The sequence below is a fragment of the Piliocolobus tephrosceles genome, chromosome 6 (assembly GCF_002776525.5).
Source record: "Piliocolobus tephrosceles isolate RC106 chromosome 6, ASM277652v3, whole genome shotgun sequence".
Lineage (NCBI taxonomy): Eukaryota > Metazoa > Chordata > Mammalia > Primates > Cercopithecidae > Piliocolobus > Piliocolobus tephrosceles.
Window position 1 is genome coordinate 2,454,590 of NC_045439.1, and position 18,158 is coordinate 2,472,747.

An 18,158-nucleotide genomic window follows, 5' to 3' on the forward strand; every position below is an offset into this window, starting at 1 on the left:
GATAGGCCATCCTTGATACGAAACATCAACCCTTTCGTTTCCTAAAACTGATGTTGATAGTAAACTGATTATGGGCTGTCTCAAGAGTGATTTCATTCTTGAAATATTATTTTTAGATTGTATGAGCTATCACTATACAAAAAAGCAGTTATGTAATTTTTTTAAAGCCCTATTACAATGTATATGGGATCAAGAGTTTTCATTGGGATGTATACAGAGCAGGGTCAGTAGTAAGTCATTTGCTTATTCTCTTCTTGTTCCTACAATTACTGTAAGGGTAGGACCATATCCCTTCCTCATCTTTAAACACACCTACCAGCACCTGGCACAGAGTTGTACACACAGAGGACACAGAAAACAAATCTTTGATTTATAAAATAATTCCTATCAGAATTCCATTAGACAGCAAGTATTCCATCTTTTAAATATGATTCCGTATATAAGTATTTTCTTAGGACAAACAGCAAAAAGCATTGGACCTTTAAAATATTCTTTTTACAAATTTTAAAGTTTATTATTATTATTGCTTTTTTTTTCTTCTGTAGAGACGGGGTCTCACTCTGTTGCTTAGGCTGGTCTTGAGCTCCTGACCTCGAGCAATCCTCCTGCCTTGGCTTCCTAAAGTGCTGGGATTACAGGCATGAGCCACTGTGCCCACACCCTTTGAAAATATTAATTTTGACTTCCTATAATTCCCTTCTATCTACTCATGCAATACAATTATATTTTCAATATACTTAAAAATTAGAAAATTACAATCAGATTACAGACGTTTCTACTACATTAAAGCTTTAAATTCAATGTTTAATACCTAAGCTTTTAACCTGTCTTCAGTAATTTCAAAAAGCTAAAACAAATGATCAACAACTTGTATATACAAAATTACTAGAAGTGTACTCTACCATTTCTAGAATATGTGTTTAGCTTTATGACATAATTTCAAGAATGTATTTAGACCCAAAAGTATTTATAAAAGCAGAAAGTACCTATATTGGGATGATTTAAAATCTTCATTATTCTTACTTCTCTGAAGAGCTAAAAAAAAAAAAACAAAACACATAATCCCCCCAACACAAGTTATTAAACATTATATTCCACTGTTGTAATATAAATTTAAATTTTTCTCTTAGATAACAGATTCATTGCTAATGTTTATTATTCCATATCTAAGACTAATATGAAAGTCCAGAATATCTCTGAAGTAGTTTTAATAAACTACTACCAAATAGTATTCCCAAATGTTTCCATTTATTAAAAACAGCAGAGGTCTCAAAGGGGGATGGTAACACACTCTGAATTTTACAATGCTATCTTGAAAACGTAAGATCAGACTTACGTAGGAATAATTTCTGTGATTAAACTTAGTCTGATTCAGTATCTACCCAGGGCTCCCAACTCTGTGAATCAAAACCTGTATAGTTCCAGTGAAATACATCCCGAGCATATTAAACTGATTAATTCCAAATAATTCTATTAGAAGACTATGAACAAAACCACCTTGGGAAATCCTCACTGGAGAATATAGGTAATTTAGCATGGAGGTTGTGGTGACTATTACATTAGTGACCCTCATGAGTCATGCCTTACAGGTTCACGTTTTGTGGAGTGCCCCTTTCATACTGACATTAGACCTGGCCATGTAACCTGCTTTGGCCAGTGGGACCTTAGCAAACTGAAGCAAGCAGAGGCTGGATAAAATGCTTGGGCATCATGGCTTGCTCTCTTGGAGCACTGTGAAGGAGCTGGTCTGGCCTCTTTGGGGATGAAGGGTAGTTATTTAAAGAGACAGACTTTCTGTTGTGACTGCATCCAGCCCCTGCCAACCCACCAGCTGAATTCAGCCACACAGGTGAACCCAGGTGAGACCTTAAGAAAAACCAGCCGAGTGTAGTGGCTCACACTTGTAATCCCAGCACTCTGGAAGACCAAGGTGGGTGGATCACTTGAGCTCAGGCGTTTGAGACCAGCCGGGGCAACATGGTAAAACCCTGTCTCTACTAAAAATATAGAAATGAGCTGGGCGCAGTAGCACGTGTCTGTAGTCCCAGCTACTCAGGAGGCTGAGGCAAGAGAATCACTTGAGCCTGGGAAGTGGAGGTTGCAGTGAGCTGATGGCACCACTGCATTCCAGCCTGGGCGACAAAGCGAGACCCTGTCTCAAAAAAAACAAACAAAAAATCGTCCAACCAAGACCAGCAGAGCTTCCTAGTCATTCCACAGAATAAGGAGAAATATTAAATTGCTGTTGTATAAATACATGTTGTGAATTCAGAGCAGGTTCTTATCATTATGGCCTGGGTTAATACAACCCCAAAAAACAACAGGATTTTAGAGACCATCCTATTCAACCCTCTTGCAAACAAGAGGAAATCAGGAAAAGAAAGAAAAAGATCCTCTAAGGTCCTGCTATCCTTCTGTGGGGAATGTGTCTGGAATCGGTCTCCTAACACCCAGGATACTACAATCTTCAGGAGGCAAGAGCTGGGAAAAACCCTGGAAGAGGAGGAGCAGTGGCCTATGTGGAAAGGAAGCTAGTGAGAAATCACAGGACTCTCACCGTACTTCTCCTTGTCCACTGTGTCTAATCTAAAATTGAATTAGCAGCTAAGAGGAGATGGACATGCACCAGATTTTTTAAAAATTTATTTTTATTTTTTGAGACAGGGTCTCGCTCTGTTGCCCAGGTTGGAGTGTAGTGGTGTGATCACAGTTCACTGTAGCCTCGACCTCCTGGGCTCAATCAATCCTCCCCCTCAGCCTTCCAAAGTGCTAGGATCACAGGTGTGGGCCACTGTGCCCAGCCCATGGACAGGATTTGACATATAACCTTAAGCTCAGAATTTAAAAACAGGTAATCAGATAAATAACCTTTCCTATCTAAAATACTGTCTCATTTTTGAAGGGAGGAGCATTTTTATCTCCAACATAAATATCTCCCTTTGCTACTGTGGTAATTCCTACATTTTATGTTCTGAGATGAGAAGACAGTCACCCAAATTCCTGACAACCATTCAGGCCTGAGTTCTTTTTTAGCTCTCCTCTGTTAAACTAACACAGAAATCTTGTTTTCCAACCCATTATAGTTGAATTGGTAGCTAGAATTCCAATCTCCCAATTACTTCCCAACTGCTAACTTAGAACACCTCCTAGAGGTTGCAGTGAGCTGAGATCACGCCACTGCACTCCAGCCTGGGTGACAGAGCAAGATTCCATATCCAAAAAAAAAAAAAAAAAGACAACGATCTCCACTTTGGATGCCATATTAATACAGCTCAGGATACTGCACTGAGAATGAAATCCTGAGCATGGCCATGCCATCCCTGCATCCTGCAGCTTCTGCATACCCCTCAAAGGTATGTTCTAGTCACCCCAACTCCTTTTAGTTACTAGAACATACTAAGTTTGTTTATTTTTGAGATGGAGTCCTACTCTGATGCCTATGCTGGAATGCAGTGGTGCAATATCGGCTCGCTGCAACCTCTGCCTCCCAGGTTCAAGGGATTCTTTCGTCTCAGCCTCCCGAATAGCTGGGATTATACGTCCCACCACATCTGGCTAATTTTTGTATTTTTAGCAGAGATGGGGTTTCGCCATGTTGGCCAGGCTGGTCTCGAACTCCTGACCTCAGGTGATCTGTCCGTTTTGGCCTCCAAAGTGCTGGGATTACAGGTGTGAGCCACCGCGCCTGGCCACAGAACATACTAAATTCCTTTAAATGTCTTCTCCCTTTTCATCCTTTAAGTCTCAGGCAGATTCTCTGAAAACGTATCTAAGTAGGTCTCCTTGTTTTTGCATAATAGCCATCTGTCCACTTCTTTCCTGGGATGTCTTTCAAGTTATGAAGACACATTTCTGTGCACCTGTTTATTATCCCTGTGTCACCCACAGGGAGCATGCCTGTCTCCTTTCACTATTGGTATACCTGAAACTAAGCCTGGCACACAACTCAAATGCATTTGTTTGATAAATGCCTGCATGAAAGCACTAACTACCAACAACTGTGGTTTGAGCCAGCCTCAGCATTCTAATGACCACACAGCTGTTAAATGCTCAGCAGCACAATGCTTGTTACAGAGCTGTCACAGTTCTGATGAAAGGGGAGCAGGTCAAATGAAGGCAATCATTTTTAAGTCCCTACTAACAGTACAGTAGAAATGAAACAAAGTGAATTAGAGCCAAAAAGCAGGAAAAAGATAGACTATTATAGGAATTCAAAAGATTTGGCTTTAAGTTGCTAAGTTCTGGAGGAATTTGTTAGGCAGCAGTGGATAACTAATATTCTGCAGATACCATGTTAAAATGTGAGAACCCCTGAATTACAGCAGAGGTCATAACAGGGATGCAGCGTGAAAACAAAAAGGACAGGTAAATGGGACCAGATAGAGAGATGACTAGTACAAATTTAATTCCGAGAGGGGTGGTGGCGGGATATTAGCCCAAATAACTTTACGTATTCACCTCTCTATTGGAATTCTGTATTAGGTAGACACTGGCAGGCAGCAAATGTGTAAATAAGCTTTATGCCAAGTTAAACAAGGAGGACAGGGAGGAAGCTGGAAGCTAACAGTTATCTAGTGCCTGCTGTGTCTGAAGCACAGAGCCAGATGCTTCACATCTACAATCTTATCTAAGCTTAATTTTCACAACTCTATCAGTTGACTACGATCATCTCCAACATACAGAGAAAGATGCCTGAGACAGGTTAGGAAACTTGTCCAAAGACTCAGCTAATATATGCTGGAGCCAGGATTCTCACTTTGGGTTGCCTGACTCCAAAGCCTACGCTCATCTCAGGATTCCACACTGCTACCTTAGAAATTTAACTAAAAAAATCAACAAATTATAAGCTGCTGATATAGAAAAGTCCAGAGCAACAGGTGAGTATGGGCATAGAGCTTTTTACGAAGTTGACAATCTGCATACAAGTGAGATAAAAATGCCAGAGACTTCATAATCTCTGAACCTGATGACCAAAGATAGTTAAATCTGGATAGGAATAATTTACTGAAAGGCAAATGTGAACTTTAAGGAAAGTCCCTCTAAGGACTATACGAGAAAATTTTTAAAGTTTTGTAATGTAAAAGGCCATTTAAATAAGAGAAACTCACCTTATTTCTATTATTATTATTATTATTATTTTTGAGACGGAGTCTCACTCTGTCGCCCAGGCGGGAGTGCAGTGGCACCATCTCGGCTCACTGCAAGCTCCGCCTCCCGGGTTCATGCCATTCTCCTGCCTCAGCCTCCTGAGTAGCTGGGACTACAGGCGCCCGCCACCACACCCGGCTAATTTTTGTATTTTTAGTAGAGATGGGGTTTCACCGTGTTAGCCAGGATGGTCTCGATCTCCTGACCTCATGATCTGCCCTCCTCAGCCTCCCAAAGTGCTAGGATTACAGGCGTGAGCCACCGCCCAGCCTATTTCTACTATCTTAATACAACTTATTTCTCCACATTCCCTTTCAATCTTAAATAGATGTTAGTTGGGAAAAAAAATCAAATTACATAGAAACGTATAAATTGAAAGAATTCTCTCCTTACTGATCAATCTATATCCTCCACACATTTTCACATCTATACATCCTCTATGGAACTGGTACACAAGAGGAGAATAAACACCTCTGAAGGCAAAGATTTGAAATCCTGGCAACGGGGATATCAAGGACACTAAATCTATATATAGTATCAGAGCAGTAAAGAAACATGTCCCAATAGCCAGGACCTAGGGGTTGTCAAGTATTCCCATTTGACAAGCAGAAAAAGAGAGAGAGAGACAGAGAATTTTAGTCTCTAGTTAAAAAAAAAAAAAAAAAAAAAAGACAATTTTACCAACCAATACGAAAGTAAAATGAATACGTGAAAGAAAACACGGGGGTTACAAGACATAAAACTGATCTAAACCATCACAATGAAGGTGTTCAGGCTCCCTTCTCCAGATACACAAGTATGTGACGGGAGACCAGGCCACCTAAGTCATTCCCTCATCACTCTACAGAAACTGTCCCTTTGCCTCAACTACTAGAGCACCTAAACGGAAGAATGTATCAAAGACCCTCTCACACAAACCAAGACAGAGAGGCTGGCAAAGTTCATGAGAAGGAATTTTCAAGAAAATGCATTTGTGTAAAAAAGCAAAAAAAAAAAAAAAAAAAAAAAAAAAATTGCTTCTTAATATACAGAGTATCTCTGGAAGGACTCAAAGGAACTGATGTCACTGGTTGCCACAGGCTGGTCTGGTCTCCCAGGTGCTAGGTAGGTAACTTATTTTAAAGACCCCTTCCCCAAATGCTCTAAGTATCAAAGACGACTTCCACTGTGACCGACCGGTATCTCCTCCCTTTCTTGGGGCTCTTCCTGAGAACGCCCCAGTACCCAATTCCTGGACTCTTTTCCCCTCCTTTTTAATTCCTTTACCATCATTTAGTGAATCTTCAGGGAAACAAAGATAAATGTATCAGTATTTAATCCTATATGCTAATATTTTTAATTCCCAATTTTAGAATGGATATTGTAAGTGAAACCGAACTATAGTTTTCTTTCCTGTTTCCAATATATTTCAATAGCAATGCTTCTGAATTTGGGAAAAGAATTTGAAAGTTCCTCTTCTTAAGTTCTGGAACAGCTGAACAGAGGCAGAGTATGTACTCACAGTAGATCTCAAAGAATTCAATCATGAATTCCAGGTTTGACAATTTTTTTTTTTTTTTTTTTTTGAGACGGAGTCTTGCTCTGTCGCCCAGGCTGGAGTGCGGTGGCCGGATCTCAGCTCACTGCAAGCTCCGCCTCCTGGGTTTACGCCATTCTCCTGCCTCAGCCTCCCGAGTAGCTGGGACTACAGGTGCCCGCCACCTCGCCCGGTTAGTTTTTTGTATTTTTTAGTAAAGACGAGGTTTCACCGTGTTAGCCAGGATGGTCTCGATCTCCTGACCTCGTGATCCGCCCGTCTCGGCCTCCCAAAGTGCTGAGATTACAGGCTTCAGCCACCGCGCCCGGCCAGGTTTGACAATATTTTAACCACTTTTTCAACTTCTGTTGTTGCTGATGTATATCGATTCTTTTCTAGAATTAATTTTGGTAAGTCTTGTTTTCCTAGAAAATTACCAATTTCTTTGGACATTCCAACATTTTTCAGAGTTGTAGAAAAGGTTCCTTTATAATAAGTGAAATTCTTCAGTATCTGGTATTTCCCCCTCATTTGTCTGTGTTTTCTCTCCCTTCCCCCTGGCAACACCCAGTAGCTTATCTATTTCATTGCCTCTCTTCTCACTTCCTGGGGGAAAAATAAAACCCACCAAAATTTTGGATTTACCATTTCTACTGTTTTCAAATTCATTATTTTCTGCCTTTAGCTTTACTAACTCCTTACATTATTATTTATTCCTGAGATTTATTTTGTTTCCTTTTCTAAACTATTAGTTTAATGTTTAATGCATTCCTTGTCATTCTTGTTTAATAATGTGTTTCAGGGTACAAATTTCCCAGAGCACCAAAAAGCAGTGTAACATAGGTTCTGACACACAGCTTATTATCATTAATTTCTAGATATACTGCAATTTTTGTTTGTAATTTTCTTTGATCCAAGAATTTTATAGGTTCCACGTTTGTATATTTTGTTTGCTTCTATTTTTATTGCTCTACATTAGAATTATATAGCCTAGAAAGATGTTAAGTCTGGTTTATTCAAATGTTATGTATTGCCCAACTCTGAGAAAATAGTTTACCTCATAGTCATCACACACTGGAATAGTTACGACAATAATATCCTAGCACATAGCTGTTATGTATCCTGAAAAAGGGATTAAAACAGCTATATATGGGCTAATGGAGGTGCTATATTTTTTTTTTTTTTTGAGACAGAGTCTCAGTCTGTCGCCCAGGCTAGAATGCAGTGGCGCAACGTCCGCTCACTGCAAGCTCCAACCCCCCAGGGTTCACACCATTCTCCTGCCTCAGCCTCCCAAGTAGCTGGGACTACAGGCGCCTGCCACCACGCCTGGCTAATTTTTTTGTATTTTTAGTAGAGACGGGGTTTCACCATGTTCGCCAGGACGGTCTTGATCTCCTGACCTCGTGATCTGCTCGCCTTGGCCTCCCAAAGTGCTGGGATTACAGGCCTCAAGTGAGCCACGGTGCCTGGCCATGGAGGTGCTGTAGATTAAGATATGTGCCTTTTTTCCCCTACTTATTGTGTAATTAATGAATGGCCTAAGAGAGTTAAGTGATGAAGTCTTCTCTGTCATGCCTGTGTTTCTATTAATTTAGCTTAGATTTTCACCTATGTATTTTGGGGTTCTGGTAATCATTTGGTGTCCTATCATTAAAAATAAAATTTAAAAATATGAAAATAAAATAAAAATAATTGCCTTTCAAATGGCAATTGGTAAGTGAACTAGAACAACCACTTCTGAAGAACAAAGTGTGTGATTAGACCTGAAGACTCTGTCCATGATGCAGATCAGTAAAGAAAGGAGAGGTGAGGCAGCAAGTGATTATACATACGAAAACCCATGAAACCGGATCCCTACCTCGTAACCCATGACTGCTGGTAGCTTAAAGATTAAACACTTGAAAACAACAGAGAAAAATATTTTTATGACCCCAGCTAGAGAAGAATTTCTTAAGGAAGACACAAAAAGAGCCGGTCATGGGGGCTCATGCCTGTAATCCCAGCACTTTGGGAGGCCAAGGCAGGCAGATCACAAGGTCAGGAGATCCTGGCTAACATGGTGAAACTCCGTCTCCACTAAAAATACAAAAAAAAAAAAAAAAAAAAAAAAAATTAGCTGGGCGCGGTGGCAGGCGCCTGTAGTTTCAGCTACTCGAGAGGCTGAGGCAGGAGAATAGCATGAACCCGGGAGGCAGAGCTTGCAGTGAGCCGAGATCGTGCCACCGCACTCCAGCCTGGGTGACAGAGCGAGACTCCGTCTCAAAAACAACAACAACAACAACAACAACAAAAAGACACAAAAAGTACAAAGCATACAAAAAAAAAAAGGACTGGTAAATTCAACTGCTTTAAAATTAGGAGCCTCTGCTATTCACTGAGAGACAATATCAAGAGAGTGAAGAAATACCATCAAGTAGAAGGTATGTGCCACATATACAATCGAATCCATGATATATAATGATATCCTAAAATAACTAAGAAAAAAATCCACTAGAAATTAAACAAAAGATGAATAGGTACTTCACAGAAGAACCAAAAAAGCCTAAATATAAAAAGATGCATGACCTCATCAGTAATCAGGAAAATGTTACATTAAAACCACAATGAGATTTTTCTTTTTTTTTTTTTTAGGACAGGATCTTGCTCTGTTGCCCTGGCTGGAGTGTGGTGGTGCGATCACAGCTCACTGCATCTGTAAACTCCTGGGCTTAATCAATCCTCAGCCTCCCAAATATCTGAGACCACAGCTACATGCCACCATGCCCAGATAATTAAAAAAAAAAAAAAATCTTTTTGTAGATACAGAGTCTTGCTCTGTTGCCCAGGCTGGTCTCGAACTCCTGGCTTTGAAAGATCTTCCCATCTAAGGCTCCCAAAGTGCTGGGATTTCAGGAGCAAGCCACCATGCCTGGCTATATCACTTTTATGTTTACCAAACTGATGACACAATTTTTTTGTTTTTTTTTTTTTTGAGATGGAGTCTCACTCTGTCGCCAGGCTGGAGTGCAGTGGCGCGATCTGGGCTCACTGCAACCTCCACCTCCCGGGTTCAAGCGATTCTCCTGTGATGGCACAAATTTTAAAAAATCAGAGAATATCAAATTTTGATGAGGATGCTACATTACTTATGTTCTCTTACACGCTTCTGATGGAAATATAAATTAGCACACCTGCTCTAAAAATAATTTGGCCTTCTCTAATGAAGAAGGAGGATGTGTAGACAGACTCTGTGATACCAGAATTCTAAGTATATATATTTAAGAAACTCTTCACAAGTGTGCCAGGATACACACAGGACAATTCACAGCAGTCATGTTTGCAATACAAAGAGCAATCCAAACGTCTCTGAATCACAGAATAAATACAGAGTGGCATATTCACATAATGGGATATTATATATTCTTGAAAATGGACATAGGAGTGAAGGTGAATTACAGCAAAATACATCAACATGGAACACAACGTAGGTAAAAGAAAGCAAAGCGGCTGGGCATGATGGCTCACAACTGTAATCCCAGTACTCTGGGAGGCTGAGGCGGGCGGATCACTTGAGGTCAGGAGTTCGGCACCAGCCTGGCCAACATGGTGAAACCATCTCTACTAAAAACACAAAGATTAGCCAGGTGTGGTGGTGCAAGCCTGTAATCCCAGATACGTGGGAGGCTGAGGCAGGAGAATCACTTGAATCCAGGAGGCCGAGGATGCAGTAACCTGAGATCCCGCCACTGCACTCCAGCCTGGGTAACAAGAGTGAAACTCCGTCTCAAAAAAAAAGAAAAAGAAAAGAAAAAGAAAGCAAAAGCCAATAGGAGAATACACACAACATGAGTTCATTTATACAATTTTTTAAACTTTACACTACACTGGCGGGGCACGGTGGCTCATGCCTGTAATCCCAGCACTTTGGGAGGCCGAGGTGGGTGGATCACTTGAGGTCAGGAGTTCAAGACCAGCCTGGCCAACATAGTAGAACCTGGTATCTACTAAAAATACAAAAATTAGCTGGGCGTGGTGGCACACACCCGTAATTCTTGCTACTCGGGAGGCTGAGGCACGAGAATTGCTTGAACTTGGGAGGCAGAGGTTACAGTGAGCCGAGATTGCACTACTGCACTCCAGCCTGGGAGACAGTGCAAGACTCAGTGTCAAACAAACAAAAAACACAAAAGAAACAAAAAACAGACCAAAAAAACCCTTTACACTACATTGATGAGGGATCCATATGTGGTAAAATTATACAGACAAGCAAGAAAATAATAACACAAAATCTTTGTTAGTGGTTACCCAGCAGGTGGGCAATGAAGAAAAGGAATCAGGTTGAGGAGGTGCACAAAATGGGACTGATTTAAAGGTATGGTTGAAGATCTATTTCTTGAAGCAGGTAGTATAAGGGTGCTCATCTCATATACATATTTATATGCTAAACATGGAACATTCTTTTGTATGTAGTCAGTATTTAATAAAAATTAAAAACTAAATTTCAAAAAATTGCTTAGTTTTAGCTGAGTAATACAACAAAGCAGTTTTCTAAAAATGTAAAATAAGAGTAGCAACAATGTGTGTGTGTGTGTGTGTGTGTGTGTGCGTCTGTTTTTTAAGAGATGGAGTCTTGCTCTGTCACCCAAGCTGGAGTGCAGTGGCATGAACATGGTTCACTGCAGCCTTGCCCTCTCCGGCTCAAGCAATCATCCAGCCTCAGCCCCCCAAGTAGCTAGGACTACAGGTGTGCACCACCACACCTGGCTAACTTCTGTATGTAGAGACAGGGTTTTGCCATGTTGCCCAGGCTGGTCTTGAACTCCTGAGCTCAGTAATCTGCCTGCCTTGGCCACCCAAAGTGCTGGGATTACAGGCTTGAGCCACCATGCCCGGCCAACAATGTGGTTTTTATGATCAAATATTTCAAAGACAAACTAAGAATTTTCCCATCTCCCAAACTCAAGGTTCTAGTGGTCAAGATTCCTAGAATCAGAGCAACATCAGGAAAAATTAATTTAGTGTTAAAATGAATTTGGTACTAACAAAATTAACTTATCAGATTTTACTAGGTATCTACCACATGCAGGGTGAATTTCCATATGTTCCTTTGTTATCCTTCCCATATGGAAAGTACTATGAATGACTGGCTCCAAGGGAACTTATGCAAAGAAAGCTATTTGATGTTATAAATTTAGGTTCTAAGGCTAGTTCAGTCCCTTATTCACTGGATGAGCGAAAAAGCCACAAAATCTTAAGAGAGCTTCACCCTACTTACGTATAAGACAGATTTTGAAAACAGCTACTTCGGCCTGGCACAGTGGCTCACGCCTGTAATCCTAGCGCTTTGGGAAGCCGAGGCGGGTGGATCACCTGAGGTTGGGAGTTCCAGACTAGCCTGACCAACATGGAGAAACCCCGTCTCTAGTAAAAATACAAAAAAATTAGCTGGGTGTGGTGGCAGGCACCTGTAATCCCAGCTGCTCGGGAGGCTGAAGCAGGGGAGTCATGTGAATCGGGGAAGCGGAGGTTGTGGTGAGTCGAGGTGGTGCCAGTGCACTCCAGCCTAGGCAACAAGAGCAAAACTCTTGTCTCAAAAAAAAAAAAAAAAGACAACAGCTACTTCACAGGACTGTTGTGAAAAGTACATGAAATAATATAAAGTGTGTGTAGAATTTGACTCCAGGAACTATACTACCTAATCCCAATCCAGCGGTACCACTCACTGAGTCTAGGTAACTTGACCTCCCTGACCCTGTCACCTCTACAATGAAAGGATGCTTGACATACAGAGTGCAAGGAACAGCAGCTGGCACACAATAAACTCCAGATATGTGATTGTGATTCTGGCTGATGTTACTGTTATAATTCTGTCATAAAGCCTAATTTGTATCCAAGTTTACATTTTCTGTAAATGGGTCCAGGCTATCCTGTAACCCACTTAAGTCTGTAAACCAAGTATTTTAACCCACTTAAAATACTTGGTTCCTTGGTGACTTTTCTAAAATAGCATAATGAATCATTGGCACAATGAAAAACATACTTTAGCTGGGTATGGTGGTGTGTGCCTGTAATCCCAGCTCCCTGGAAGGCAGACTGGAATCCTCGAAGGAGGATGCTTGAACCCAGGAGTCTGAGACCAGCTTGGGAAGATAGTGAGACCTCGATTCCAAAAACAAACAATCAATCTCTAAAATACACTCTACTGTTCTCAGTTTATAATGTGTTCTAAATATCAAGCTGTATTATTTCTTGCCAAAACAAAAATCTGGCAATAAATTTAAATAAAGAAGCAACAATACCGAAAGCCGTTATTATTATTATTTTATTTCTTCTATCTCTTTTGAAATCTAAAAATAAACAAACATATATACATTTTTATTCTCAATTTTTTTTTTTTTTTTGGAGACAGAGTTACTCTCTTGTTGCCCAGGCTGGAGTGCAGTGGTGCCATCTTGGATCACTGCAACTTCCTCCTCCCGGGTTCAAGCGATTCTCCTGCCTTAGCTTCCCCAGTAGCTGGGATTACAGGCATGCGCCACCACGCCTGGCTAGTTTTCTTGTATTTTTAGTAGAGACCGAGTTTCACCATGTTCGTGAGAGTAGTCTTGAATTCCTGACCTCAGGTGATCCATCCACCTCGGCCTCCCAAAGTGCTGGGATTACAGGTGTGAGCCACTGCGCCTGGTTTATTCTTAATATTTTAAATATGTATAATCAGGCTGGGGGCAGTGACCCATGCCTATAATCCCAGGGCTTTGGGAGGCCAAGAGGCAGGACTGCTTGAGCCCAGAAGTTCCAGGCTGTAGTGAGCTATGATCATGACACTGCACTTCAGCTTGGACTACAAAGTAAGACCGTGTCTCAATCAATCAGATCAATCAATTAATCAACGTAAGAACTGCCTGTCTTGGATTTCATTTGCCATCCCCATTTGTATTAATTTATCAGATTTATGACACTGATCTGAATGTAGACACTTGATTGTAAATAACAAGCAACACTGTAACAACTATTTTTACAGTGGTTACTACTTTTGTTAATGGCCTAAAAAGTCAATGAAAGAGAAAGGTAGTTAAAAAGAAAAGAAAAGAAAAAGATGAAAAAAGTTGTTAAATGAAAAGGATTTCCAAAATAACTTGTGCTTCACCCAATAGAGAAAGGAGGCCAGCAACTGGCCACTAAAGCATTCCTAGGAAGAGTTCCAGAGAGGGAGAAAATATTCAGCAGTGGCAGTGGCAGCTGTCTATGAAACTTAGAATATTTGGGGAAGGGATCATCTTTAAAATAGGTTACTATGCCGGGCGTAGTGGCTCACACCTGTAATTCAGCACTTTGGAAGGCCGAAGTGGGTGGATCACTTGAGGTCAGGAGTTCGAGACCAGCCTGGCCAACATGGCAAAACCTCGTCTCTATTAAAAATACAAAAATTAGCTGGGTGTGGCAGTGGGCACCTGTAATACCAGCTACTCGGGAGGCTGAGGCAGGAGAATCACTTGAACTCGGGAGGCAGAGGTTGCAGTGAGCCGAGATGGCACCACTGCACTCCAGCCTGGCCGACAGAGGGAGGCTCCGTCTCATAAATAAATAAAATAGGTTATTTTAGATGGGTGTGGTGGTGTGCACCTATAGTCCCAGCCACCTCAGGAGCCTGAGGTGGAAAGATATTTGAGCCTAGGAATTCGAGGCTGCAGTGAGCTCTGGTCTTGCTGCTACATTTCAGCCTGGGCAACAGGATAAGACCCCATCAATCAATCAATAAAAAATAAATAAAATAGGTTACCTTTTGGAAGAGGAGAGAAATTAAGAACTTTAGGGGAAACTGAAGGCAGACTAGGAACCATTCTCATCTGGGGTGTGTACTGGGAATGCCACATCTCTAGACCCGCCAAGATAGGACCTCTAGAGAGGAAAGTACTGTGAAGGAAATACAAACTCCACAAATGTTTCTAATGCACAAGAAGGGTTGAAAACTACTGGCTTAAGAAAACCAAATCAAGAGTGCCCAAAATAACCCAGTGGTGGCAGCAATAAAAGTAATTACATGATAGACCACATGAAAAGCATGAACTGGTTCTCCTTGCTTTCAAATTATAAGGTTCCCTGATATGCCCATGACCAAGATTCCCTAGGACGCCAGAAAAGGCCACTACTGCTACTGCTACAGAGCTCTAAGCACTAACAGTGGCTCCAAAGCAAATACTAGCTTTAAAAAGAAAACAGCCTCCCTCTTCCTGGGTAGCTCTCTGGTGCTCGAGGGGTATCAGAGTGGACCAGGCTTGCGGGGCACAATGAATAGCCCTATACCTTCCAATTTGAAATTAGAAGCAAAAAAGGCTGCTAAAATACTAATTCACAGAAATGACTTCCAGAAATGACCTGATAAGATTATTCTTGACTGAACTGGATTCTGAATTCTTCTAGCTTTCTTTAATATCTGGCTACAACTTGCCAGTGAAGAATGAACTGCTCAATTTCAGAAGCCCTATAAACCAAAGCTGACAACTTGATGTAAATTTCAAGTCTCATGCCTGATGTGTAGGCCACCCAGAGAATTCACCAGAATGCCAGATGCCACAACCAGAGACATTCAAACTGCAAACCAGGACGAGAAGTTGTGGACTGCAGGCTGTGGACAGCTTTTCCCGACTGTCAGAACAACGAGACTTCCTAACAAGGCTTTTACCCCTCTTAATTTTTCCTCACTAATGCCCACGTCTTTCACTTTGGCAGGATCATGCTGTAGCTAAAAATTCACAGTCAGTAGCTTCTGTGGGTAACTTGCACTCCTCGCTTTATACTTAGCCTGGTCATAGAATGCTGGATTGCCTATTAAACAGGGAGGAATCTGTGCAGTTCATGACACTTCTCGTTGCGATTTGGGTATGGCAGAGCAGATCACTTGGTTAAAATGGGCAGACTCCTTGTTTGGCTATACAGTTGTAGTTGATTTGGTTCATAAAAACCCTGGCTAAGGACCATACTCTATATGCTTGGTGTGATCCTCATGACAGTCATAATGGTAGTCTCTGTGGTATGCTGTATCCTCCCAAAGTGTTAAATGTCTCCATGTAGCCACCTATCAGATGTCAAATGGTTTCTCTCTGGCTAAAACAACAAAAACTCAAAAGAAACACATGATAATGAGAACTCCCCATCAATGGCATGCTGAAACAGGAAACCCAAAATGATGGCAACTGAGAACAGCAGGGATATCCTAGGTTTTGGTTACACTCTTACCTGGGTGAAAGCCTGACCAAGAGGGAAGAATCGTTAAATAAAAATTATAGGAAGCCACTGTTTGGGACTAAGTTCCTGCATTAGGGCCCAGGAAACCAGGTTAAAATTAAAAATGGAATAATCCCTGCTAAGGTTCCACATTCCCAAACCTAAATTAAGTTATTTGACCTTCCTAGAAATCAGAAGGAGATAACAGCTAATTTCCCATACAGCACAGTTTACTATTTATTTTCTGAGATAGTCTCGAGCTGTTGCCCAGGCTGGAGTCCAGTGGTGTGATCTTGGCTCACTGCAACCTCCGCCTCTCAGGTTCAAGTGATTCTCGTGCCTCAGTCTCCCGGGTAGCTGAGGCTATGTCACCACGCTCAGCTAAATTTTGTATTTTTAGTAGAGACGCAGTTTCACCATGTTGGCCAGGCTGGTCTCGAACTCCTGGCCTCAGGTGATCCACCTGCCTCAGCCTCCCAAAGTGCTGTGATTACTGGCGTGTGCCACCGCATCCAGCCCCCAACTGAAGATTTAAACTGTCCTGGCTGGGCACGCTGGCTCAGGCCGAACCCTGTCTCTACTAAAAATACAAAAATTAGCCAGGCGTGGTGGCACGCACCTGTAGTCCCAGCTACTCAGGGGGCTGAGGCAGGAGGATCGCTTGAACCCAGGAGGCAGAGGTTGCAGTGAGCTGAGATCACACCACTGCACTCCAGCCTGGACCACAGGGCGAGACTCTGTCTCAAAAAAAAAAAAAACCAAAAAACAAAAAAAACCACACCTAACCAACTTCAGTTGGCACAATAATAAAGTTCCCACTACTTTAATCCTTATAGAAAAAAATGTAGTGTGAAGTAACCTGATGTTAACTAATCAGTTACTTTTCTATGTGGGGTAGTCTATTGTGGTCTATTGTTCTGTCTCCCTGTCCCTGCCTTACAAAGAAAAGGAACTCTGAAAAGACCAGTACACGATTTGTTCTTTGCTTCAGCTTTTTTTTGAGACAGGCAGGGTCTTGCTCTGTTGCCCAGGCTGGAATGCAGGGGCACCATCATAGCTCACTGCAGCCTTCAACTTCTAGGCTCAAGTGATCCTCCCATCTCAGCCTCCTGAGTAATTGGGACTACAGGTACACACCACTATACCTGGTTAATTTATTTAATTTTTATTTGGTAGAGACGGGTCTCTCTATGCTGCCTAGGCTGATCTCAAATTCCTGAGCTCAAGTGATCCTCTCACCTCAGGCTCCCAAAGTGCTGGGACTACAGGAGTGAGCCATTGTGCCTGGCCTGCCTCAGCCTTCTTCAGCCTTTGCCTGTCTCTAAAGCCAACTTCTGATCAGCTCATAGGAACACTTATTCTATTTTATGGAATGTAGTGTTGCTCTATTTTAGAATCACGATAAGGCCAATGGAAGGAAGGGAGGGAAGGAGACTGAGGCGGGTATCAGCAGGATTTCCCCACAAAGACCCTGATGAAATCTACAGTCAATAATGCTTTAATAAATCCTACTGGGTATTCTGCATATATTTGTGTTTAATGTTCCTTTTCTTCTTCCTCTGTAAATCTCATTAAAATTTAAAAACACAGGGATTTCCCTTTCTGTCCTAAGTCTAGATTTAAGAATGGTGGTTAAATCTTACTCAAAAAATGCTTTATTACTGGGTCAACAGTATCAACTTCGATGAATTCTCCATTGAAAAGTCTTGTTCTTGCCTTGTTTAATATTTTAATTGGATAGAGACATCCATATCCAATTTACATAGCAGCTAATACAAATGACCCATTATTCCAAAATCCCCCAAAAAACTGGAATTAAGGCAGAAAATCAATTAAATGAATTTTAGCAGGAATCAAACAAATTCAGGCAGGAGAAAAAAAAAACAACAATTCCAAGTATGGAATAAAGTAGGCTTCTGTTGAGCGAAACGCCTGTGGGAGTACCCAATGAGGCTGAGGGGATTTACTCTGCAGAAGAAAAAATCAACAAGACCCAAAATAGCAACTTCTAAGGGCTGGTTATGTTTGGAGTGACTGTAACTCCATATGACAAAATACTAAAAAGTGTTGTAGAAGTTTCTAGAAGACAGATGCTAGTCTGAAGGGGAAACGGCTCTAATAACAAAGCCACTGAACACTGAAACAAGATGCTATGGGAAGGAGTGTGTCTCCATCCCTGAACATGCTCAAGGTTGGCTAACTAACCAGCTATCATAAATACATTTAAAAAACCAATTATTTCATTACATGTTACAAATTTCTTCTTCTGGTTGTTGTTTTGAGACAA

The 18,158-nt window shown here is 41.4% G+C and overlaps 1 protein-coding gene across 14 annotated transcripts in view; it reads right to left on the reverse strand.

Annotated features, from left to right (window-relative positions):
- MARK3 (microtubule affinity regulating kinase 3) overlaps positions 1 to 18,158 on the reverse strand; it is a 115,371-nt gene that overhangs the window by 52,755 nt on the left and 44,458 nt on the right. For 8 of the 14 annotated variants that reach the window (XM_023205687.1, XM_023205686.1, XM_023205684.1 and 5 more), the window contains one exon: positions 987 to 1,035. The exons of the other annotated variants lie outside the window; for them this stretch is intronic. In XM_023205687.1, coding sequence (XP_023061455.1) covers positions 987 to 1,035 — 49 coding nt within the window. The remainder of the gene's footprint in view (positions 1 to 986; positions 1,036 to 18,158) is intronic. 14 annotated transcript variants of the gene reach the window in all.